Genomic DNA, 27,802 nt, shown 5'->3' with positions numbered 1-27,802 from the left:
TACGAAGAACAGCATGTCTATTGATCTGAATAGATAAACTACTTGTTCCCATGTTATGCTATTAATTTTTTTTTTTTCTAAAACAGAAAATAACAACTATTCCAACTATTCTGTGATATATCAGTAAAGGGCTGAATCCTAAATTTATCAAAGAAAACTTGCATATTGCAGAAAAAAAGACCATAAGCAAATTTGACCACATCTAGTGAACTTATATATCTGGGCTACTTATTGCACCAAAATTTACCATTTTTAATTAATTACATGTTGCTGCTCACAAATTTATCATTATATAAGTTTGGTTATATATTTACAGCTCACAGTTAGTAGGCAAAAAATTTTACCATTAAAATTTTTAATAGTAAATTTTGAAAATTTACCACTAATTTACCTTTTAATGGCACTAAAATTTTACCATTAATTAATGACACGTTACTACACTACTCACAAAGTTATCATAATATAAGTTTTGTTATATATTTACTGCTCACAACTAGTAGGCTGTGAATGTTAAATTTATTTACTGACATGTGCACAGGAAAACTTTTGTAATATGTACTTTCCTAAGCTGTAAAACTTATTTTGAACCAATTGCTAATGCCCCCATTATTCTGGAAGTAATGTTATATTTCCTTACTGATTAATAAGTGTACAAGATAAATGTAATTTATTGTGATATTAAATGTGCTTTTGATTTAGTTATCATCTCTACTCTTAGGATAGTAGTAGAACAGTATTTTGGCCCCTCTTAGAGCAGGGCTTTTCAAACTTATTTTGGCTGCAGATCTGAGTCTGTGGCTTTAAAAATGGTAATAATTAACAAGTAATTAAAAACATTTATAAAATCTCTGAGATTTTTTTACAGAACTTCAGGGTTCCATAATCAAAATCAGTGCTCTTGATTGTTCTGAATCATGGATATTACTTAATTCATATTAAAATATCATCTCAAAAAAAAAAAACTTTCATCCAATATTTTTCTGAGCTCTCTCACTTCTTTCGTTGTAAAATCATCTCTGTCTTAATAAAAATCTCGTAGAACCATGACAACCCCTTGCATAATCCCATGATTCTTCAGAATGCAGCTGTAAGCCTAGAGTAGCAGTTACTAACAAGGGATGGCGAGCCAGAGAATTATCACAAGGGGTCCACAAATTCATATACACACCAAGCACTTCAAAGGTGGCTAGATAGGTACTTCAATTTTTCATTGTCATATACATACTTGGATTTTTTTTTTATATGTAAATGCAGTTGTGATTAATAAAATACAACTTTATTTGAAAGTGCCACTGAATTCATTGTAACTTTTATGATTCAATGGATACTAAAAGTTCAACTATTAACATGGGGGAATCCAGGGACTTTTTTGATATTAAAAATTTCTTATACTCAAAGGTTGGGAATTACTGCTCTAGGGCATGTCGGAAGGGAAAGAAAGAAAAAAAAAATACAGAATCAGGAAGCAGAACTCTGAGGGCTGCACTAGGAGCTTTCAGGACTTCTCCGATCCAAAGTCTTTATATTGAAGCTCATGATCCTCCATTACACCTACGTAGAAAAACACTACTGCTCCAATATTCTGCTAAGATTCAGAGCCTTCCATCACATCATAGATATGTTATATCTTTATAACACTCGGTGGGATTCTTTCTATGAGAGTAAGCCAAATGAAAATCGACCTGCCTCACTCAGAATCAAAGAGCTTGCACAGACTTAGAATGTTGATTTAAATGATATTTTTCAGGATAAAACCGCACCTGTTCCACCATATGTTTCTGCCTCTCATGATATACACTTTCTCTGGAGGGGGAAGAATATGATACCTCCCTGTAATATCAGACAGTTACTCTGAACTCAAAGGCCTGTAAAATATATACTGACAAAGTGGTAGGTGCTGCGGCAGTTTTTCCTTCACGTACAATTTCAGCCACACTATCGCACATTGTCTTCACAGCTGAATTATGTGCCATTAATTTAGTGCTTAGTAAGATTATTGAGAATTCCATCTCACCAACTCCCTCAGTGCTGTCTCTGCCATAATGAAGAATTTCTCATCTTTTCATCCTATCTTGAAAAACATTCATTCCCAGTTATTTTCCTGCAGTGTGTCCAATCAGTAAATCAGCTTTCCCGGGCCATTCTGAGAAATGAAAGTGCTGACCTTACTGCTAAACATCCCGAACCCACTCTCTCACAACAATCTAATGTTCCTTATGCTGACTATAAATCCAAAATTCACAAAGAATGCTACAATAAATGGTCACAGATCTGGAAAAGTAAGTAACACCAACAATAAACTATTCTCAGATTAAACAAGATCCAAAGCTGTGGCTCTCTAGCTTCCGACAAAACAAATGAGAAGAAGTGGTGTTGGCAAGAATGAGAATTGGACACACTCATCATACTCATCTCTTCCTATTATTGGGGAAAAAACCCACCTCCTGTCACAGTCAACTTACAGTCCGTCATTTTCTGGTTGAATGCCCCTTACCATCTGGTGAAACACTTTTCAGTCATTTTCCATGTTGAACATCTCACATGATTTATCTGACTACTTGGGAAATGAAGCAAATATAGAGCAACTTTTAATCTAAAACATATTGGCCTATACAGTAGCATATAATTTAACAGCTATAACAATATGGCCATGCAAATAAATTCTGAACAGACAATTTGGCCTCAGTGGCCCTTGTGTCATTAATCCCAATAACAACAACAATTTTCTTTTTTATATATATATTTATTTCCTATTTTTGTTATTCATATTTTTTAAAAATTTTATTTAATTTAGATAAGAAGACTTTAACCTCGTTGCTGATCTTTTTTCAGTCATAACTTCATTGAACATTCATTCCTCAGCTTCTGTCATCATTCTTGTATATTGGCAAATCCCAAACCAGAGAAAGATCACTTTATTTCTGACTATAGATCTATTTCTCTTAATAGCTGCTTGCAGTAAAACTATAGAAAAAATGATACAGCATCAACTGACTTGGTATCTAGTCCCAAACCCTGATCACTAATAATAAATTTGAATTCCAGAAAAACTTATCATTCCTGGATCTCATTATCAAAGCTGAATCAAACATCACAAATGAATTTATTTGAAGTGAGCATCCTATAGAGAAAGCCTTCAACACCCATCACATTTTGGTATCCTGAGGGATCTCCCTTCCCTTGACCTGAGAAGACACATCATATTTCTTCCAAAATTTCCTTCAGCATAGATCTTTTCAATTTTGCTATCAACAAGCTCTCTTGCAAATTTATATGCAAGAAGAAACCCCACAAGGCTCAGTTCTCAGTGCAATTTTATTTACAATAAAAACAAATTTATTTTTACCAAAAATAAATACTGCAGACACATACCTCTATGCTGATGATCATCATCTCTTATCATTCACAGAAAATTACTTTCATTGAGAGGTAACTCCCAATCTCAATTGATAATATTGAGCTATGGATGGACGGAACAAATATCAACTATCAAGTGACATACACATATCGTGATCCACAGCTACACTTAGTGAACCATCTTATCTCACTTGTGAATAGCATTCATTTCATTGTCTAATTTTTGATAGTAAGTTAATCTTCTTAGAGAACATGAAGCACCTATAAACTACTTTCCAAAAAAAAAGTTAACATACTCAGAGTCATTTCTGCTACAATGTGGGATGGCCCTGAGTGCCAAGCAATCTCTAGTGCGATTTTGTAGTGTTTTTCTAGGGTGAGCACTAATTCTTTCATAAACCTTCCTCCACTTGCAATGTTACTGCCACTTCTGCTGTCAACATCCTACTCTCCTGATCACTTGGTCGCTGGTTGGCACTGCTCCTGCCTCCACATGGCTGGGCTGGTAACCTGGGAGAAGAAAGTCCCTCTCCCAGGGCTAAAAAGAGCAACCGTGGACTTAAATAATTTTCTGTCTTTAGAGCCATCAAGCTCAAGGAGAGAAATGTCCAATGAAAATGACACTAACCAACCTAAAAGGCTTCAAGAGAAGCAGAGTGTCCTAACTATCTGGTGATACACTCTCTGTTTACTCAGCCCACAGGCTGAGTAGACAAAGATCATCATTTATCACCAAAAATATTTTAAGTTATCACCATTTATGATCCAAAAATATTTGGAATCTATTGTTGGATCACCAAAAATGAAACATCTGCAATCTGGAGACTTAGTTGAGGCAGCCACCTCCAAACATTCCGAGTGGCTATTAAAGATGACAACATTTGGTGGGCTGCCAGTATCTGTTACTCCCCACAATACCTTAAATTCATCAAAAGGTGTCATTATAAAGTGGGATCTACTTGCAGTATCTGAGGAAGAATTAGTTCAGGAACTTGGTAATCAGTGCGAAACAAATAATGATTAAAGATGGAAATCTCATCCCAACTCGATCCATCATTTGAAGTTTCAGCACTCCTGATTTGCTACCCATAGTAAAAGCTTGGCTATTTAAACTGCAGAATTTGGCTGTACATCCCAAATCCTCTTCGTTGTTTTAATGATAGAAATATGGACACTCTCAGCAGGCATGCAGAGGTGATGCCATCTGTCCTGTATGTAGATCAAAGGATCATACCTAATCAGATTGCTCGGCCTCAACTCCCATTTGTTCCAACTGCAAAGGAAGCCACCCTACCTTTTCTAAATCATGTGATAAGTGGAAAACCAGAAATAAAATTCAAAAATACAAAATAGAACATAAAGTCACACATCCTGAGGCATGCAAACAAATTATGTTGACCATTTCTTCTAGTCTATCCAATGTGTCTCGCACCCGAAGCTATCTTACAACTGCAGTTCAAACAGATGTGTCAATACCACCCAGTTCTAGTGAACTGGGTTAAAGCAACCTTAACAGCCTCCAGAAAAGATACTCCTAAAACTGAAACCAGCGAAGCAACTAACACTCCAATTGATATCTCAAATTATACTCTAATGGTTTTGCATGACAGTGAAAAATTGTAAACTACTAAAGACAGTAAGAAAACTGAATCACTAACCAACAGTATGGAAGTAGATGTACACTCAGCTTATGAGGAACTCATACCAGAACTTCATGCAAATGACACTATGGATACTGGATGCCCATCTTCCGAAAAAAAAAAAAAAGAATGGAAAAAGTGTCCTGCATACAAAAAAACAGTCAGATGAATCATCCCCAGCTAAACCTAAATAATGCATAACATCACATGATGGAATTGCTGGGCTGTATGCCATAAAGCTAGCACTTGACCAGATTGTTGACAAAACTGGAACAGAACATTTTGCTCATCTGTGAGGCTGTGCAGTACAAATTTTCACAGACCTTCCTTTTCCTAAATTATTATGCAGAATTTGATGAATTATTTCTTTATTCACATTCAACTCATCAGCCATCATTCAGAGGGTCAAATGATAATCTCTTGCCACAATGTCGCCAAACTTTTGTAACTCTGTCCTCATTTCAAGAGGTTGACAGGTGCCCACATCATGGGTCATAGCAGGCATCCTCACATCTGGCATTGAACTGCTTATACCATTCAAACAAATTGGTATGACTTAATGTTTCATCACCATAAACAGTTAACATAATCCATTATACATCATACATTTTTGTACTGCAGATTTTCCCAGTTTAAAGCAAAATTTGATATTTCTTAATTGCTACACTGCAAAATCATGACATGGAACATTAATGCTACTAACAAAACTGGTTGTTACTTGCAACCTGTCAGCATACTGGTTGATCTCTGCATCACCGTCTGCTGGAGGAAGTTTGAACTACCACATATCACTTCTGTTTATTTTCAAACTCATCAAACCCGACTGCAACAGCACCAGTCTGGGAACTTTACTGCCACACCTCATACATGTTGACTTGTATACATCCTTTTGACATAGTAATTTATTCCCAAAGGTCACTGAAAACCTTACTTTTTATTACTCTGCCTGGTACATTCTCTTCATACGCTTTTTTTGAATATGTCATATTCTCTTTTGTAGGAATGTAATTACAGCACATTATAGCCTTTGTCAATTTCAGAGTAATTTGGTCTGCGACATGAATCAAGCAACAGCACTTTTGCAACTAAACATCAGGGAGCACCATTTTAACAATAAAAGGTGTTCAGAATAGCCTGACCCTTCAATACTTGTCTTTTTATGGCACTCATAATCAGCAGCTCTGAATGACCACTGCTATGTAGCATGCAACAACCATGGGGTGTTTGGATGGAAAGTTCCACAAACTTGAGATGTGATTAAGAGAGAGGAAAATAATGATAGTTATATTTGTACAGGGTGTCTGTGAGTCACTCCCATTTTCATTAGAGAGAATTATGCCCCTCTGTGTATGAAGTGTGAGAATTGTCACAATAATGGTACCAGGTCTGTCTGCTTCTTTCAGTTCTTCAGTTAGCATTATTATTAGCCATATAGTATAAGGAAGCCACAGGCTTTAGCTATACTAGGAAAAGAAAGAAAGTAGATAAGAAAATACAAATTATGCACTTCCCTCCTCATGTAGGTAATTATCCAGTAAATCTTTGAATTTCTTCAAACTGTTAGCCTCAACTACTGGCTTAAAGAAATCTTCCTACTAGTCTGACCCTCTTTCCCTGTAATTTGAATTTATGGTCCATAGTTTTGGAATTTTTTATAACAGCAAAAATTCCAGCTTCATTCATTTTACTAACTCAACTCAGAACCTTATAAACCTCTAAGGTGCCTGGTTGCCAAATTCTTTAGCCCACATAATCAGTATTTCCTGGTAAGGTCATCTTTTTTCTGATCTCACCATGTGAGTTGCCCATCTTTGGACCCTTTCAAGCTCAATAAAGTTGTATTGTAATGCCTTTGATTTATTTTCTGTTTAATGAAGTCCCATAATGCATTACCATATGATAACAGGTCTGAACTTTCGATATTGTGGGGAACAGCTAGTAAAGAAGAGCAAGTAAAATTTCATTTTCTCAGGGAGTAACAGGACTTCCTAAACATCCTATAAGAAAAAAAAAAAAAAATGGTCTCTGAAATCAATGAATAATGAGTGTTGGAGTAAGATGGAATTCTGCCAATATTAATCACATTGACATTTCATAGGAGTGCAGTTACTAATAGAAGTGACCAAATTTATAACATTTACAAATGTAACTGTATAGCACTATATAATATATATATATAACATAAACTTAGTAGCCTAATATGCATTATTGCTACCTACTCTGTCAATAGAGTAATGTTATTATTGTTTTAGGTATCCCTTAGTTTAGTGTAGTATTTTTACATTAATTAGAATTTAAACAAAAAACATGCCTCAGACTAGAGCACCAAAGCAAAGGGCTCAAGTAGTGGGAGTGCTGTGGCATGGGGGAGAATTGAAGGGACAGTTCTCTTGAGAATCATGTCCTTACAATATGTGCTACTTGTCCAATGTTTGTGGAGCTTCTGGAACAGGACATGTCTTTGTGTGTGTGGGGAGGGGGGCTGTTTGATATGAAGAATGTGAGAAAATTAAGTACCAACTCAGCATTTATGATAGCTTGAAGATTAGGGTCAAAGGAATTAAAATGGGGACCCATCCAGCTGTCAGTGGCACAGCTTATACTCATGCATCACAAAAATCACTGACAATCCCAAAAGCAGAATGTGCTGGTGTCACTGGAGGTAGTTATTGTTACTGCCAGGGAAATGGGAAATATGTTGTGCAAAAAAAGATAGGTGTAATAGCACCAGAATATCTGCCTGGAGCAAAAATTGATGACACTGTGAGCATCTTTGAAGAGTACAAAAAGAGATACTGTGCACACATTGGCACTAATGATGCTAAGACTAAGAGATCAGAGAGCTTATTTAACAAGTACAGGGCAATGTTCAGAAAAAGTCTCAAGCTAAGGAATAACTTTAAAAGTGTCAGAAATTCATCCCAAACACAATAGGAGGGAGTACATAACAAGATCCTTGTCAATCAATTCGGCCCTGCAGACTCTGTGCAAGACTCATGAGGTAGAATTTTTCAGTGAGGTCTGTGCTTGTTAACTGGAGAGGCTATTTTTACAGGGATGCGATGCACTTAAATAGAAGAGTTGCAAGAATATTTGCTGATGCAATTGAGGTGGGTTAAAAAACTTATAGCTTGGTGGGATACACAGACTAATAGATTAACAACAGCCACAGGCAGAAGTGTAAGTGATTCTTATAATGTTTCTATGCAAATATATGGACTGTATTAGAGTAAACACAGGTGCATTAATATTTGCATGTGAAGTTATCATATGTGGATATTGGAGACAAGTTGTGACTCAGACATAACCCCATGGGCTTGGCACACCCAGGGTCCTCAGCTGGATATCATCGTGATTCTCTTCTACTACCACCTCTCTCTCACTCAGGGTAACACAGAAATTTTGTTTGGCTGGTGCAGTATAAGCCTCAGGCTTCCTTGCACCATATGGCTAATAATGGTAATGATAAGGGATGCAAAAATTGATTGTGGGGAGTACAACACGTACAGAAAGGACAGATAGCACAAAAGGGGAAGAGAGATTATGCTCTTAGTTATGAAGCATATAAAATCTTATCAATGCAATGGTGAATCAGTTTGGTATGACATAAGCACTGGGAAAACAAAAATAAGGAGATTAAGAGTATATTATAGGCCTAGTGACTGTACTGGATATAATAAGCAATTATGCAGCCAAATACAATGGGACAGTAAATCAGAATGTCTTATGATAGGAAACTAACTCTCCTGGTACTCATTGGAACTTGTGGTTGGTCATTCACACAGTAAAATGAGTTTTGTGAATTTATTGGATGCCTGTTTTCTGGAGCAGCATGTTACAGAAACAATAAGTGAAAGCAATACTCTTGATCTGATTATCAGCAGTGACTCTTCATTCTTGAAGAATCTGCAGATGAAAGAACCACTGGGTGGCAGTGATCACAGTGTGTTGATGTGTAGGATTTACTTAAAGATGTTAACTACCATCTAGGGCAAAGGAAAGGGCTTTTGCTTTCATAATGGTGATTATAGTGGTCTCAGACAGTTTTTAAATTCTATACAATGGGAACAACTGATATTACCAACAGCAAATTCTAAATGGGAGGTAGTTAGGAAAGTAATTGTAGAATCTACTAGGCTTTTTATATCAATTAAGAGATACCGACCATGGCTTAGACCTAAATAGATGTCAGGTGAATTGATGAGACTTGTGGTAGAGATTAAAAATGCATTTGATGCATATAAATTATTAGGTGATAGAAGCCTACAGTAGATATAAACTAGAAGTCACAAAGGTGGTAAAGTAAGTTAAAGCAGATTATGAGTTTTTGGCAAAGGATGCAAAGAAAAACAGCAACATCTTTTTTACTTATCAAACACCAAAAAAAGGGGATGTATTACATTGGCCCACTAGATATGAATGGTTTAACTGCTGATGACCCTACTCACATTGCTGACAAACTGAATATGTATTTTGTATCATATAGTATTTTCTCCTGAACAGACATTAAGCTAACAGGTATAATTACTCATGCCGCCTTTGATCCCCTTTAGAAATTGGGGATATATTCACACTTTTCCAGTCTGTAGGGACCTCCCCTGAATCCAAGGATGCTCTCATAATTTTGGCTAAGAGTTTGCTGCCTCTCTTAATATAATTGGATAGATTCCAGCTGCCGCAAGTGCCTTTTTTATGTCCATCCTCAACAATTTCTGCTCCACTTTCCTTTCAGTTATCAAAAAGTCATTTAGCTACTCGTTACAGTTTGATAAACTTCTGGCATCTCCTACCCTAAAGAATTCCTCGTGTGAATGTAGATGCAAAATACCTATTCAATTTGTCCACAGCCTGAGCAGGGTCATCAACAGTTAACCCATAAACATCAAGTGGCCTGATGTGATTCAACCCCTTCCTTCTACTGTTACTATAAGCACAGAAATCTTTGCTGTTTTTTTCCATTCTTTGCCAGAGACTTCTCATAATCTGCCTTACCTCCTTTGGATTTGATTACAGACTAATTTATATCTACCACAGGCCTCTGATGATGACCTACAGCAGGGCCTGAAATCCAAGAAACCTTGCTTTCCAGGCTGCTGCATGTATCACCTGACAATTTATATGCATCCCGTGCACTTTTCTGCTCTGTCACATGTCTCATTAGTTCATTTGACATCCATTTAGGTCTAAGCCTTGAACAGTATTTCCTTTGTTTGCATGAAAAGCCTAGTAGCTTCTTTGATTATTTCCCATTTAGAATTTGCTGTTGGTACCATCACCAGTTAGTCCCACTGCACAAAATTTAAAAACTGTCTGAGACCACTAGAGTCACCCTTATGAAAGCAAAAGCCTTTCCCTTTACCCTTAACAACAGTAGTTATGTCTTTAATTAAATTCCACAATACACTATGATTGTTGCCAGCCACAGGTCCTTTACCTGCAGATTCTTAATGCATGAAGAATCACTGCTGATCACCAGATCAAGGGTATTATTTCCTCTTGTTGCTTTCTAACATGCTGATGTAGAAAACATTTATACAAGAAATCCACAAAAGTCTTGATAGTGTGTGAAGACCAATCAACATCTGGAAAGCTAATATCTCTCATTATGAGATATTCTCAGTTGCTGGCCTACTCTCTCTTTCTCTGTATAGCCGTGTGTTATATCAATTTTGTTTTCCTAGTGCTTATATCAGACCAAACTGAATCAACATTGCACTTGTCACCCAAGTCAGATGGATGCACTGCCTTAGATTTAATATTCTTCTTAATTAAGAGCATAACCTCTCCTGTCTGTTTGTCTTCCTGTATACATTGTACTCTCAGCATCACTTATGTGTGAGTGACTTGTGTCTGAGCCTCCGCTATTCATAAAATTTATTTACAATGCTCCAGCAGTAGTGTACATGCAAGTAAACATGCACATGTTCTTACTCTTAGTTACCCTATCACAGCCAATGTATTCATTTGTTCCATGATGACCTATAGCAGGGCCTGAAATCTCAGACACCTTGCTTTCCAGACTGCTGCATGTACCAATAGTAGCAATGCAAGAATCACTTTCACCTCTGCCTGTGGCTCTAGTTAAACTATTAGACTTTATATCTGCCCCCACCCACCAGGAAAATTTTCCAACCCACCTATCATTGCCTCGATAGCATCAGCAAATTTCTTGCACTCTTTCTATTCAACTGTATCCTATCCCTGTAAAAACAGTCTCTTCTGTTAACAATCACAGACCTCACTGAGAAAAATTTTACTCAATTTAATCAAGGAAGCATGCATGAAAAGGTCTCTGGGCCTTCACAGACTAAAAGAATTTAAAAAGACTTATCTTTGCAGGAAATCCCATCTTTCCTCATTGTGCATTACTGGGTGCACAACCATTAAGCAAATTGCCTCCTTTTCTTGTACGGAAAAGTATTGAGGCAGTAGCTGTCTCTCCAAAAAAATGGTTAAAAGACTTCAGTTTAGGGATCTTCTAATAGAAACATTGAAACCAAGGCATTCAGAACAGCTGTTAAAATAAAAAAAACGTTTGCAGGACTCCCAGTTATAGCCACTCTGAATATCTCCAGGGTTTGGGACTTGTTGACCGTCTTAGAGAAGAGGAAATTGCTGAAGAGCTTAAAGATCAAAAAGTTACACATGCCAAATGAATTATGAAAAAAAAGGATGCCATTTTAATGCAGCATCATACTAATGTTCAGTACTATGGTTTTTCCACAAACAATTATAAAGCATATTATTTATTAATGTTGAATTCATTCTTACATACCAAATCTGATCAGATGCTACAAATGCCAAAAATATGGCCATTCTCAGGCGATATGTTGAGGCAAAGCAGCCTATCCTCTTTGTGGATCAAACGAACACAGCCAATCAGAGTGTACTGTCTTTTCTCCTTATGTGCCCAAATTGCAAAGGAAATCATATCTTCTCTAAGACTTGTGAATTATAGAAATTGAGCGGAAAAATTCAAAAGAACAAAAGTCGAAAACAAAATATCTTATCCAGAAGCACTTCTGCACACTGTTAAAAGCTACAAAACAGATGCCATTCAGACAGATGTCTCTGTTGCTCTGAACATATCTCTAGCCACATGGGCCTGATCAGCACTCCCATCAAAACAAACACATCCACAGCTGACAAGATAACCAACACTCCAATCAATATTACAACTGACAAAGATCCAACCCCACAGGAATCGATCAAAGAGAAGAAGAAACACAGATGAAACAATATATTCCATCAAGATGGTTGCTAGTTTGGAGGAGGCAAGAGATGTATATTTCAAATTTGGTCCGCAGCAAGCATGCCAAATTTGAAATAAATTTTGAAAAAAAAAATTTTAAGTTGAATACAATTAAAGTATCTAATACATACACTTTTTAGAAGTATTTGTATATATAGCAGAAATATATGTGCATGTGCCAGTTTAAAATTCTGTGCACTTAATGCACACAGAATTTTTTTTGTGTGTAAAGTGGATAGGATTAATATATTTATGTCTAAAACATTTTTTCGCCATTAATATTCTTTCATTATTTAAAAACACGTAGTAAAAATAATAATAAAAAAAATGCAGCATTTATTTAAATATTGAATGTTTTTTATTAAAAATGAAAAGTTATGTAAAATAAGTAGAGCAAACCTTACAGAAAACTTAAAATCGTTTCCATAAATTAAAAAGAAAATTGGCACCTGTCAGGTGCTGCACCACTTCCAGGTTAAAACGGCTGGTTGTAATTTCCTCTAACTATGTGGTCATGATGGAGTATAATATATATATATATATGAGGATGGAATTTATAATGTTAAAGGTAAAAGAATAAAGAATTGCTTTCTGCCTATCCTGCATATTGCAGCAAGGAAAGAGCATAAGCCAAAATATTCAGCTGTACACCAAACTGTGAACCTAAGGAATGTATGAATTAAATATATCCTAAATTAAATCAGACATTTATATTTAAATATAAACTATCAACAAATTTTACTGTCAAAAATTACATCAATGATACTAACTTTGACACTCAATTCAATGGATGTACTCTGCTCCTTGCAAAAAATTTATTTTTTAATGCAATGCTAACATATGGCAGTGTTAGATGCCTACACTTTAATAAAAAATAAATAAATAATAAAAATAATTCCTGTTCCAGGATTGGCCTCAATCTGCAAACAATTACATTATGCATATATATAGGACTTTTTACGAAGAGTTTGTATATAATTGAAACTTGCTTGAAATAGGGAGGTGATATGGCATCTGGATGTTATATCACAGCTATAATTCACCAATTACTTCTTTAGTTTTGAAATGGTATGAAATAATTTGCAATTATAATGTTTTATTTTAATTTTTATTATTTCTATCTATTATTATTACTTTCGGTTTCCTCCTTATCCACCCCCTTTTGTTACCTATCCATGTTACTTTTACTGTTTCCTTTTCAGGACTCTACCAAAGGTTAAGATGTTGTGAATCCAGTTTACAAGCGTAAATATTGACTAAATATACATTGCCTGTTTTAACCCTACCTTTTTTCTTTCTAATTCTTATATTTCCACTTTCCAAGTTATTAGATTACTATTTTTATCTATAATAGCCTTCACAATTCATCCTCTTCCCCAGATTCTTAGTTTGGTGTACCATATATATGTATACACAAATTTGCAGTACCACAGATACCATTTTAACAAAAATATTTCTAGATCCTAGCCAACTTCCCATATTATTAGAGCTTTGTAAGTTTCATTTGAATGAAATACTTTTGACAAAAAATTCGGTGCAATGAATTATTTTCAAAGTCCACTTATGCTATGTCTAAAATGTACTCATTTCTAAAGAAAAAAAAACTGCATTGAGTAGTCTGTAAGTAGTTTACCTTAACCATAAGTGTGACTACAGAAGCATTTGGTTAAAGAAGAGAGACAGAAAAAAAAAAGTAAGTTTCAAAAGATGCACAGAAAGAATTAATTATTGTCCCTTTTATTGTTTTCCATCTATTTGAATGATTTATGCCTTTTATTTATTTTTTTAACCTACATATTTTCTATTGTACTAAAGTTAAAATATAACTTTATTGCCTTAGAAAACAAAAAAAAAAAAAAAAAAAAAAAACATTCAAAACAAAAATATACATATTAATATGTGAAAGGTAATAATGAATTGTATTTCTGAATGCTTGGTATTTCTTATAAATAAAATATGCTTACAAAACAATTCTCTCTTAACAGAATATTTTAACTTTTGTAATATACATATTTTCTCATTATTATTATGCATTTTAAAAGCAGAAATTACTACTTATATATGAAATGTGATCAAAGTGTTCAGGGACTGAACTGTTAAATGATGAAACTTACCAGCTAATCAGATGTGTCTCCTTAAAACTATATAATTCCAATGTTATTGGAATGTTGCCCTGTTTGCCAGACAATATAGGCATAATTTTCACATTTGACCGAGATGCTGTTTTTTTTTTTTTTTTTTTCGGGTCTTGAGAAGACAAGATCTTCTGCTGAAAGAACTGAACCTTTGTTTCTGGGTCATAGCTATACACCCATTTTTTGTTACCAGTAATGAGGGACAAAAGGCAGCAACAGTATTGGTGAAAATCCTAAAATACAACAATTTGCTTACTCTGTGATTGTCACTGAAGATGTGGCTGAAATACATTGCATTGCATTCCTAAATTTTCTGTTAAAACTGTTTGACAAGTCCCATAAGAAATACCAATTTTAATAGCAACTTCATGGATAGTTAAATATAAATCACTCCTGATCAGATCAAGGACACAGGCAAAGATCATTTTTGACAGACAAGTGGCCCTCTAAACTTGGCAAACTGCTGAAACATCTTCAAAAGACAAAGAATTTCTCCAAAAGCTGTTTCTAACATTTCATAGATTTCTGTTGCACTTTTCCTTAATTTTAAAATTTGATGCAAATTTTCTGCTTAGTAAAATTTGCAATGAAATTCATAAAACACCTTCCATTCAATGCATTCTGATTCTGACTGACTGCAGATATAATGGTGGTTCATGCGTTGTGGAAAGTCATAACTCACTGTTATGCCTCAATTTCAAGATAACCAAATCAGTCCATGAACTTTTTGATCACACCTCATATTAGAAAAGTGCAGCAGAATTTATTTATACAAATAATGATTCTTTTGAAATAATTTTCAGCAATATTAATTAGAATGAAATTTCAATATAACAGTGGTTCTTACAACCCTGAGAAGTCTGTTTTAATGAGCTTTTAGTGTATGTGTAATTTTGAAGTTTCATGGGTTTGAAAATAGAAGAGTCTAACAGTTACGTGTTACATTTTTTATAATGTTTTTTTCCTTAACAGAATCAATAAAGATTTTGTTTTGTTGAAAATAAGTGAAAAATTGCATATTTAAATTGTTGACTTTTTCATTAAAAATAAAAAAAATGCATTTAATAAGCATTGAAATCCATTAGTATGCCAAGCGATGGTATATTATAAGCAGAATTCAGAAATAAAAAAAGAAATTGACTGGCCTTTTAGGCCCCATGTCACTGTATTTATTAGGAGTAGAGCACCATAACTGCTAAGTTAAAATAAACCAATGCCATATAGTGCTCAGCTCAGTGTGAAAATATGTTATGCACAGATGCCTACATGGTTCTGCATAGGGCATACCTAGGATTTCTTGGGCATTACAAAGCAGCAGTGAATAATTCAAATTAAATCTCATTATAAAAATGACTGGAAGTTAACCTCATCATTTAGTTCTAATATTGAGAATTTGAAATAATTCCTGAAATAAATTATAATTATATTAAATTAATTTCTATACAACAACAGCATTTAGTATTCTTTATTTTAAATTAGATACTCAACTGACATTTTTGTTTCATATTTTATTAATTTGCTTCTTAGTCTCTTGCCTTTGTTTTTTTGCAAATCAAACCTTTTTCTTAACCCTCTAACAGGTGTATAGTTTACTTTATACACTTTCTTAGTAGTTTAGAATAAAATATAGTTGAAAATGGTGCAGTTTATAATTTTATTCCTAATGTTGACACTATAGTTGTAGGGTTTTAGGCACATCAGCAGCTTAGACCATATTGTACGACATATATTATGTGTGTTTTTTGGTTGAGTTGCCTGTTTCTGGGAGTAAAATCCATGTGACCTAACTCAGCCACATTGTGAAAAAATCCATAAAATTTCTTTGTCGTTTACAAGGTTTGAACCCAGGTCGTTTCCACACAGTGTGGGGAGGATGGTGCTTATATGCACTGTGCTACCCATGAGGACTGCACTATAGTTACTAAAAAGAATAAATAGTGTGTTTAGTAAAAGCAGTCTTGTTATTGGGGTGGGGAGGAAATATTTTATAACTACCAATGTAAAATTGAAAAATAAAATTATACAGAATGTTTAGAATTTCTGAATTTTTTTTTATCCTTTCCATGTATAAAATAATTAATGATGTAGATTAAAAATAGAAAGCTATGCTGAAGGAATATTAAACTTCATACTAATGAATTCAAACAGATTTTTTTTTGTTTGTTTGTTTGTGTGACTGGCACTAGGATACCTGCTAGAAAGTTAAATAAAGAATACATTTTAAGGAAGCTGGTTTGTTTAATGCTTAATTTTTGGATACCAGTTCAGCTTAAAAAGCCATCAATGAGAAGTTTGCAATAACTCTCTCTCTCTATCTATCTAACTAAGCATGCTGTTTAGATTTCCTTATTTAGCAATAAGATGTCTGAAAAAATATTATAAAAAGTTAATTTTTTATACTTTTTATAAAAAGATTATTTTCTCAAAATAAATAAATAATCTAGTTTATACTGTTTGGTTATACATAATAAAAACATTAGTATATAATTGCCAATAACCTATGAACTTATATTTCATAAATTTTCTGCAGAGTTCTTGTGTGGTTACCAATTAAGAAATCAATATTGTTATAAAGCCCAGAAAATCACAGTATGAAAAAAAATTTAAATAAAAATTGATTTCTATAATCTATATATTAAAAACATGCATTTGTACTGCTGTAATGTAGCATACTTTATCAGAATGTGCAATGCTTTTAGATGAACTAGATAAGTATTCTCACACAGCATTTAAGTCCAATGAGATTTAACTGTAGCTATAATACAGCAGTAAACCACAGGAAATAATTTTAACACATTTTTTAAAATATCATCATTACAGTGAAATCTGTGAAGTTATCATGTTTCTTTGGAACCATCAAGAGGCTACCAGTAAATATATATATATGGTCAGTTTATAGTTCCTACCTACCTAAGTTTTGATGTCTATCAGGTTAAACTATAACTGGTAAACCTGCAAAAGAATGTCAATGTTTTGTGGTGTTCGCCATTGGCTCTGAAGCAAGTTTATCTCAAACGTGCTGACTTAGAATTTTTGTGCTTGTTTATAACAGTTATTTGCATGTGTGCCATGAAATGAAAAGTACACTTGGGGAAAATGGTATAATAATGACAGAAAACAAATATAAGAATGATGAATGGCAAACTTGCCATCCATCATTCTTATATTTGTTATTGCATATGTAATTTTTTGTTCTTTGATGAATGCTGTTGTTCTGGATTTTTTAGTGGAATATCATTATCTCTGAAGCAAAACTACATATTATTATTTCCTGAAAGCTGTCAAAGCAATTAATATAATAAATTCTGATCCTGTGTGAAAATTTAGATGTGACCTCAGATGCAACTGCATCTGAAACCACCAAAGATCTTTGAAGAGGAATTCTCCCAAAAACCAGTTCAGTGCTAGTGAAATCGATTTACTTTATAAATTTCTAACCAAGATTCTGTACAGTAAATGGGAATCATGTAATGGAGCAACTAAGGATATGCTTCTGTAGTACTGATAATGGAGAGAGAGAAGAATTTACTATTACCTGCTTTGAGAATCATTTAAAAATACTTCTTTGCTATATATTGCTCTAATAAGAAAGCAGTGATGCCTCTGACCATTCTTGAAACTTGAATTAATTAATATATTACTGTGTAGTTGTAAATATTAATTATAACTTGCTTCTTATGTTATCTTATTAATAGCATTACCACTGCTCTAATGGAATGCAAAAATGTGAATACTGTAATATCCATTTCTAGTTGCTCATCTTAAACTTTGATGTAAATGAAGTCACTGGATGCATTTTGGTAACAAAAAGTTTTTTATTTATTGTTTCTATATAAGGCAGCTAAACAATACTTTTTAATACTGCAAAGTTTTAATTGGTATGCTCTGCTTTTGCAGCATAAGCAGACTCCTGTCATCCATCATTCTTATATCTGTAAACCCAATGCACTATCAGTTGCTAAAGAATGCTTGTCTGGATATGCTATCATGGCTAGCCATGATAGCATATCTGTTTGTATGTTATACTGAGCATAAACAAAAGCATTATTATTGTAATGTGTGATTGATTAAGAATGATTTGAGGAATGAGCACTGTCAAGGGATCATATCAAGGACCAAATTTATACCTAAACAAAGAAGACATTTGTCTAAGGTCTGCAAGAATTCTTTATTAACTGCTGCATTAATAAGATTCTCTTTTACCTTTAGGAAATAAGGTGCATAAAAGAGATTGCTTTAGACTTCAGTCATTATATCATTTTATAAAAATAAAAAGTACCTTAAAATTTGTGTTTCAATTATCTTTATTTGAAAATTTTCCAAGGTTTCCTTTGTAGGGGGTCCATTGGATGGATATTTTGTCTAGGGCCTGCAAATTTATAATACATGTTAACTGCACCATGTTTTATACATTTAATATGTATGGATTCCTGACCTATTTGGATAACGTACAGCCACAGCTTCAGAGGGAATGATATAGTGATCCACTTCCTAACATGTTCAACAACAACCAGTTTTTATAAACAGCTGTGACGCATTAGCATATGATGCAAGAAAGCAAGCTTATACAGCATCAGCCAAAAAAAAAAAAAAATATATATATATATATATATATATATATGGCTGACCAATTTGGCCTTCATCCTTTGGTATACGTTTTATACTATTATAATATTAGTGTACACATTTTCCCTGTATACTCTAATATTTTGTAATATAAATAATACTACTACTATTCTGATATTGATGCTAAACTCCAACCAGAAATTTATATACAGCAGTATGAAGATACCTTTGTAACATTCTAGATATGCAGTCTGTAATGTTAGGGTAATAATGTTTATGACTGCTGGTGGCTACTGATATGATATTCTATCCTGTGCAAGTGCACTCTTTTTAAATAGATTAAACTAAAGCGTTCTGTTGGATCACAACTGTGTGAAACCATTTTGTACATTAAAACAGAATTCTTTTGCCTTGTAGTAAGTGCTGATCTGTAATCAAAATGTTGCACAGAGGTATATAAAATACTTTTTTTTTCTTAATGGTAAAATGTTATCATTCTTCAGTTTTAAAGTGAATCAGATGTCTAAATATAAATGATTTACATACTATAAAATTTCATCCATTGAAGTAGTACAGACTGTGAAGACATATCTTCAATATCAGATGGAAAAACAGCAGAACTGCCCAACAAGCTTATTCATAATTTTTTGTTTGGAACATTTAAGGAAACCACAATTACTTCATTTGTTTGATGATTTAATGGAGATAAAAGTGCTATTATCAAACTAAATAGGGAACAATAAGTATAGGCCTCCCCTTATTTATGGGTTTTCTTCAGTGAATTGGGGTGGGAGAGTTGGATTAAAACTGAAAAATACTTACATTGAATCAAAGAGATTATATAGCAAAAGTTTTTTTTTTTTTTATAACATTCTAATACAAGCAATCACAAACACATATTTGAGATCCTTCATCTAACAGTGCAAGTTAATTAAAGTCCTATATGTACAACGGAGCACAGGAAAATTAGTTTAATTCTTTAAACTAACTGTTGTTTTGCAAATAGCATGCTATTAAATGTTGTTATTTACTCTGTGTCATAACCACAAAAAAGAATGTAACTACCCTTATCGAAATATTTCTTCCAAACTTAGCATAATTAGTTCTGCCATATGATCATGACAAATTTTATTAAACAATTCAAAATGGGAGGGGAGTATGAGGTAGATATTCATGTTGAAGTGGTTCTTCTTTCATAATCTTTGAAAATTCAAAGTGAATAGCACATGTGAGGATTACGGCAAAAAAACACTAATGAAGAACATAGAAAATCAATGTTTGCAGTGTTTCTTAATTTTCCTTGGATATCATATTTACATATCTGTTTCACAGGTGGAAAAATTATCATACTCAGAAAACAATGAAGAAAAATTGAACCTACTGCAACTGGTAAAGTAGTTTCATTGAACATCCTAACTTGCTGGAAGGACCTTTGAATATGCAAAAAAGTAATGGGATCTGCAGGTTTAGTTAATATTATAGTATAAACATCTATTGCCAAAAGAAAAAAAAAAGTATTTCCATTCAGTGTGCAAACTAATAAAAAGAGAATTTTTTACTGTGACCATCTTTTAGTAGAACTACAAGTAGAAACACTTGACAGATTTCACTGTATATTATTGTAGTCAATAGATATCACCATGTATAACATATAGAGACTAAACTGTGTGACCAACCTTGTCTGCCCATCCGAGGGTTGAATAGCCTCGCCACAGGCTGCAGGTAGGAGTAAAAAAAAAAAAAGGAAAGATCCTCTAACTATTTGTTTTGAAAAAATGTTTTAGAGAAAATTTTGAAAAATGTTCGAAAGTCAAAATATCACAACAATTAACTTCAAAAAACTTCAGGTAAAAATAAAATTTGGCAGATCAAGCACATCTGCCCAAAATTGACAAAACATGCTCTACTGGCGTGCACAAGGCTCAGTAGGTTTAGAAAAAAATAACATGTACAGCTTTTTCATGCCTATGTATTATTCCAAGAGATGTAACCATAAGGCTTGCCATAGATTTATGCTCTCTTGTGCTTTAAATTATGTTTTACTGTGAAAAACTATGACATTTAATGTTTCATAATAACTACAAACAGCTTGTTAGATTCTTTCTTGTATAATTATTCCTAATCGTGACAAAATATATAAATAAGTCATTTATATTTTATAATATTTCTTAATACAGTGAACTTCTTAAGGGTCTCCCAAAGCTACTATAGCAAGCACTTTGGTGTCACCTTGACATGCGTCCAGCAGAAGCAAAAAATTTAAAAAAAAAAAATAAAAAACCATGCTGGTTTTCAAAACTACAGGGTTTTGTTTTAAAATATTAATTGCTTCAAAAAGGGGTTATTATGCATGCATCACCTGACATTAAAATGTTAATGTCAAAAAGTACAAAAATTTATACAAAAATATGTTCATATCAAAAGGGAAGGTTAATAATTACTCAATCTTTTCTCGGAAGTTTGTACTCCGCTTCCACCCTTGTCTGCTTGACTGATGGAGGGAAAAATCTTATATTTATCAAGTGGTCTTTCCAAAAAATAAAATGACTTCTCTTTTCAAAAATGTTAAAAAATCTTTGTATCATTTACAATTCTTTTTTCAAAAATACTGGGCAGTTTCAAATAAATTGAAATCTAGCATTAAGCATTTTAAGGTGCAAAAGAAGGCCATAATGCATAAAATTTTATAAAATTTAAAGTAGGAAAGGCAGCAATACAAATTTGTAAATTAAATGTACAGGAATATAAACACCACCTAACATTAACAAATCTATTTTTCAGTGTTATAAGACTAAGTTTATATAGATAAAAGAAAATTACCAGCCACCTAAATAACTTTTCATAAAGAATCTTAGAATTTGAACTATATATTAATAATACATGTTGATCTAATTTGTTCTAGAATAAGTAATGTAAAATTGGCACAGCACAGAGAATACACAGATCTAACAGTAAAAATGTTCTCCAGTTATGTATTTTATTTTCATAAAAAGTTTCTAAGCAATTCTAATACTGAAATAGATAACTGAACATAATAAAATGTAAATCTATTCAGACAATTTATATAAATAAGAAAAGAATTAAACACTGATAAATCTTAGATTAAAAATTTGCTATTATGTTAAAAGAAATCCAAGGAATAATAAAACTTTATTACAGAATCAGGAAAATTAGACAAGATTATAACCAGCTGAAATTAAGAATCTAGGAAACTGAGGATAAAAATAGATCAATACACTAAACTGTTAAGACCAGTAGTATGGTTAAAAAGATTAAAGCAACTTGAACATATGTCTAGATTCATAAAATAATAATATATACATATTTTTGCCTTAACTCATTATAAATGCACTAAACATTCATTCAATCTAGAAAGAACTAAGCATGGTTAATTAAATACCAACACAGATTTTTAACTTTAATATATCACTTTTCTTTATAAAATATACCAATTATAAATGGCCTTAAAAGCTAATATACTGTAAGATACATATAGTTTTTAGTTATTCAAAGTTACCCTTGATAACTAAAACTTGATTAATGTGAAAGGGTCTATTTTTATCTTCAGTTCTTGCTAAAACACAGAGAAAGTTGGTAAAGATTGTTTATAATAAGTAAATATAACATAATTATAATAAGTAAACCTGTGTATTTGTTGAAAGAGTGATGCTACAATGATTATTCATTACAGATTAATTAAGTTAAAGGAACACTATTATTACATAAGTTTGATGAAGTACTTTTACTGTAAATAGTTACAAAGGAAATATAAAGAAATCATCACAATACTAGTATTTAAAATGTTATTTCAAGATTCAACAGAATTTTGCCATCATCATCAAGATAAAGGGTTGACAGAGGACAAAGAAATCTCACAACCCTCTGCCCTGATGATGAGATTCAGCATAGTTTTGAAATGTTGCTTTTCATATTTTAAGTACTGATATGGTTTCTTTATATTTTCCTTGCAATAATTTAGAGTGAAATTACTATATTAACACACATAACAATACTGTTTCTAAAATTATATGTATGCAGTATGGTATAATGCCTGCAAGATAATTAGCATTAGCATTGCTAATGCTACAATGCCTGCAAGGCATTATAGCCATTATGGTATAATGCCTGCAAGATAATTAGCATTAGCATTGCTAATTATCTTGCAGGCATTATACCATACTGCATACATATAATTTTAGAAACAGTATTGTTATGTGTGTTAATATAGTAATTTCACTCTAAATTATTGCAAGGAAAATATAAAGAAACCATATCAGTCCTTAAAATATGAAAAGCAACATTTCAAAACTATGCTGAATCTCATCATCAGGGCAGAGGGTTGTGAGATTTCTTTGTCCTCTGTCAACCCTTTATTCTGATGATGATGGCAAAATTCTGTTGAATGATGCATGATAGTATATTGTAGGTTAATTTTGGTGTCTACGCATATCTGTATATATATAAAATTATTTTTGACAATTTAAAATGGTCACTTGGTAACATAATTTTCAATGCAAAATCATATCATATATCAATTGAAAATAAAATAATACTTTCTATTTTGCAACCATTTTTTGTCCAAAGTACTGTTTTATCATCTGCAGTCATTTAACATAATAGCCCAACTTAATGACTTTGAAGTTTAGCATTTTGAAAATGCAATGCTGAAAATTTTGCAAAGTAACAAGGCACACCTATGTACTCTTAATGAAGTATTCTGAGCTTTCCATTCCATTCTTTAGCTCCTGTACACACTGTACATGGTAACTTATCATAATGAAGATATGTTACTATGTAAATCTTTATGAATTTCCAGATATAAAACTGAGTAATATAGCAAATACCTTTCATTTGCTACTATTTAGAAGAAAAAAAATGCCTCTTTCATAAATATAGATACTGATGTTAGCACATAAAATTTTCTATTAAATTTAAAACAGAGGCCATCAGGGTTCTGGAAGTCAATCTATTTGAGTTGAACTAATGGAGAAAGGCCCAGACGTCTAGGTAAGTCTGCCATTACTCAGTCAGTAGACATTAGTAATGGCAAGAGCATTTTATAAATGCTGTATATGATGGTATCAGTAAGTATTGGTTTCTTTCAGTGAACCTCGCCCCACCCCACCAGGTGTGACATGGAGAATAATCATTTCATTCATTCTTGAATTTGGGATTTGGGAGCTTTAGATTGGAAAAAAGTGCAAGTGAATTTTGTGCATATGCATGTTTAGACAGTTATTACGTTTTGTGTCATTAAGAAACCCTCCACATGAGGTATCATAGCCTGAGGAAAGAAGGGCATGAGGGGCCCTAAATATTCCTGCATCAAATTATAACACTCACATGGAATTTTTCCTAACAGCACATGAAATCAAACTGCACATCTTTCAGTAGTACCCAGGTACATGAAACAATTTCATTTCATGATTCATAATGAGGACTGAATGACCATACTTTCCTTGTGCAATTTATATATAGAGAGCCAAAATTGGTTCCACACCTAATGGAGTTCACCTTCTCAAACTATTACATCTGTTGCTATACAGGAAGCTTCTGAAATGCCTCCTTATATATGAAGATGGAGGCAGCAGCATAGTGATATTAATATTTTCTAAATAAATACATATATTTAGAAAATGACTATAAAATTGACATATATACCTGATGTAAGGCAAAAAAATCGAAAAATTCCACTATTGCAGGTGTTAATTTTTGTTTGCTATATTTTTATTAGAATCAGTTTAGGACAAATGATTGCTGGTCTCCCCAGTGACTATTTAGCTTTCAGCTAAATTTATTAACTAAAAGTTCCTCAAGCATTATATATAGCAGTCAATTCTAGCTGACTCTTTCAATTGCTTATTTCATTTCCATATCCATGGGAAAGCAGGTTAAATAAAATGCACATACAGCTAGTTCTTTAAAGGATTTTTGGTGTCTTTCATCATTGATATTATTCACAGAATTCAATACATCATGATAAACTTTAGCATGTTTAACACAAGCTTTAACAACTGCCTCTGTAATAAACAGCTAACAACTAAAAGCATAGCAAGAATGATATTTTCATAGGTTACACCATCTGTTGTTGTTCAAGTTTCCACATTTGTAACTCACAATTGCTTGTAGCTAGTTTAGCTTAGAGTATGTGTTGACAAATCACAACACATTTAATATATAAACAACAAGACTCATTATAAAGACAGACAGACTGGTAAATAAAGCCAAATTCGAAGTTTTTTTGTACTGAATTCAGCACGTTAAGTACATCCTTGAGTTACTGGACTGGCAATTTTTATGATGTGTAAATCAAAAACTACACAATGCAGCACTACAAATGATAGACCTCACATACATAACGAAATCTGTATGGTGGATTTTGCCATGGATTGTTTTTCATATTTTCAATTTGCACTAGGAACAATTTATTTCTCTTCATGTGCAAAATAATAAAATGCAGATTTTTTTTTCCTTCACGTCTAAAATGCTCATACAATTTTTCATTATTTAATATAAAATGGACTTGTATTACATACATAGTTTCTTTTAAATAATTAGAAAAGAGGCTTTGAATTTTGATCCTTTTATAAGTTCGGTTGATTAATAAAGGAGAAGGATGTGGATTTTGCCCATTAAAATATTTCAATGATCCTTCTTCCATTTGCAATTTATACTGAAAATTATTTACAACATATATTGAATATGTGCAATTTATTTTATGTAATTATTTAAAAGTATTTTATGTCAACTTACAAATGATAATATTTGTTGCTGCCATTTACATAAAAATATAACCTGTATTAGAAACATGAGCAGGCTTTTGTGCATTTTTATAATGAAAAATAATACGAGTGTGGGAAGAGACAAAACAACAGAAAGTTTTTTTTTTATTATTATTATTATTATTATTATAAAGAACTATTTATGATCAAAATCCATGGTCCTCATGTTTAAAGTCAATAAAATTTACTTTTGTAACAAGGGGTATGCATGCATATATAATTTAAAACTCCAAAAATAATACATGTTTATTAGCTAATTTAGTTTTTATTAGAACCAAAGGAAAATTAATTCCTTTTACTTGAAGAAAAGAATTCCAGTAAGATATAGTGTGTAGTCAAAAAATTATAAAATTAAGGTAAAGGAAGAAACTGTATTTGATTTCTAAAAAAAAATGCTATATGATTTAATACAATTCTGAATATTTGTTCTGTTTAAGAGAGAAGAATGTATCAGTCATTTCTGAAATAACTGTATTCCTAATTTATCTAATTAACTTTTACACTGCTGCAAATTTAATTTATATGCAACTATTTGTTTAAAAAACCCCAATTTGTTTTAATTATTAATAGATGTCACTCAGGTAGATCTTTGTGTTACTACTTACCTTGACAGTATGTGTTTCTCCATCAGAATATGGCCCATCAGCAGATGCTGACTTTTCTGGTAAGGGATGACCAGTAGTGTGTCGTTGCTCTTGAACTGAGGCTAGTCTATTAAAATATTTAAACAGAAAAAAAAGTGAAGACCACAATTGTTTCCAAAGAGGACAGCTAGAAAGCAAAAGGTAAAAACAGGTTAAAAAAAAGTATATTAGTTGAATATGAGTCTTGTGTTATTATTTTAAAAAGATGTGATAGTAAGTTCAAAATGCGATTAAAGCCAAGATGCTGATAAAGTTATGTTAGTGGCTCATAAACACACATTTGGCACAGTTTAGTCTGGCCTAAGATGCTGATGCACCATAAAGCTAACCCAATAATTTTCCTTGAAATTTATGGTCTAGCACAGTATTTGTATCTGTGCTAGACCATAAATTCTGAGACCCACACCTGTGGGTTACAGAAAAAGCTGGGAAGGTCATGAAATTTTTAATAAAGCTAAAGGATTGTAATAAAAAAAAATTTGGATGTGGAAAATTAGGTGATTAAATAAAATGTCATATGTATTAATAAATAAGAGCTGTTTTTGATTAAATATATTTAAATACAATCTAAAAACTGTCTGAGACCACTGTAGTCACCTTTACCAAAGCAAAAACTCTTCTCTTTACCCTTGATGGTAGTTACATCTTTAAGTAAATCCCAAATCAATACACTGTGATCACTTCCACCTAGTGGTTCTATTATCTGAAGATTCTTAATGCATGGATAATCACTGCTGATAATCAGATCAAGAGTATTACTCCTCTCCTGTTACCTCTCTAATGTGTTGATGTAGAAAACAGTCATTCAATAACTCCACAATAGTCCTGCTAGTATTTTTTTCAGTGTCACTGAGGATACCTTAAGGGTTCAAGAAACTGCTACTTAGGGGGAAGGGTAATATAGATCCATGTTTATCTGATGATATGGGTCAAAGTAATGCTTGCACTCACCTCAAGAATTGTTGTTCGTTGTTGCAACAGCTGAGGGTAGCAATGCTTCAGATGAGTGAGAAGACAAAGCTAAGGAAAGAGGCCTAAATAACTTCAAGGGGTGATAACTGTAGAAGAATACTTAGTCTTAACCGAGTCTACAGTAATGCCAGGAGTGTTGTGAATAAAATGGCTGAATTCCTGGTTAGGACAACTAATGCTCACATAATAGGGTTAACATTAATGTGGTGCCACCCAGAAATTGGGGATGACAAGTTCCACTATGGTATGTATAATTTATTTAGGAAAAATAGCGAAAATAGAAGGGGCGATGGAGTCATGCTTCTTGTGAAAAGAGCCTTTGCTGACTCAGAAGTTACTTCTGCCAGCACAGAATCTGTGTAGTGTGAATTAGCTGGAAGCAAAGGTATAACGAGAATGGGGGTAATCTACAGACCAGGTTACCCATTATATGTCTTATAATGGGTAACTTCAA

General features: G+C 32.9%; 1 protein-coding gene across 2 annotated transcripts in view; it reads right to left on the bottom strand.

Annotated features, from left to right (window-relative positions):
* LOC150090971 (zinc finger CCCH domain-containing protein 10-like) overlaps positions 1-27,802 on the bottom strand; it is a 1,521,236-nt gene that overhangs the window by 97,873 nt on the left and 1,395,561 nt on the right. For both annotated transcript variants that reach the window (XM_090373667.1, XM_090373676.1), the window contains 2 exons: positions 26,338-26,443; positions 20,627-20,666 (listed from right to left, as the gene is read on the bottom strand). In XM_090373667.1, the coding sequence (XP_090229793.1) occupies positions 20,627-20,666; positions 26,338-26,443 (146 nt within the window). The remainder of the gene's footprint in view (positions 1-20,626; positions 20,667-26,337; positions 26,444-27,802) is intronic.

The sequence above is a fragment of the Mastigoproctus giganteus genome, chromosome 1, assembly GCF_048544385.1.
Source record: "Mastigoproctus giganteus isolate SK-2022 chromosome 1, ASM4854438v1, whole genome shotgun sequence".
Taxonomy (NCBI): Eukaryota; Metazoa; Arthropoda; class Arachnida; order Uropygi; family Thelyphonidae; genus Mastigoproctus; species Mastigoproctus giganteus.
This window is presented reverse-complemented; position numbering and strand designations above follow the sequence as displayed.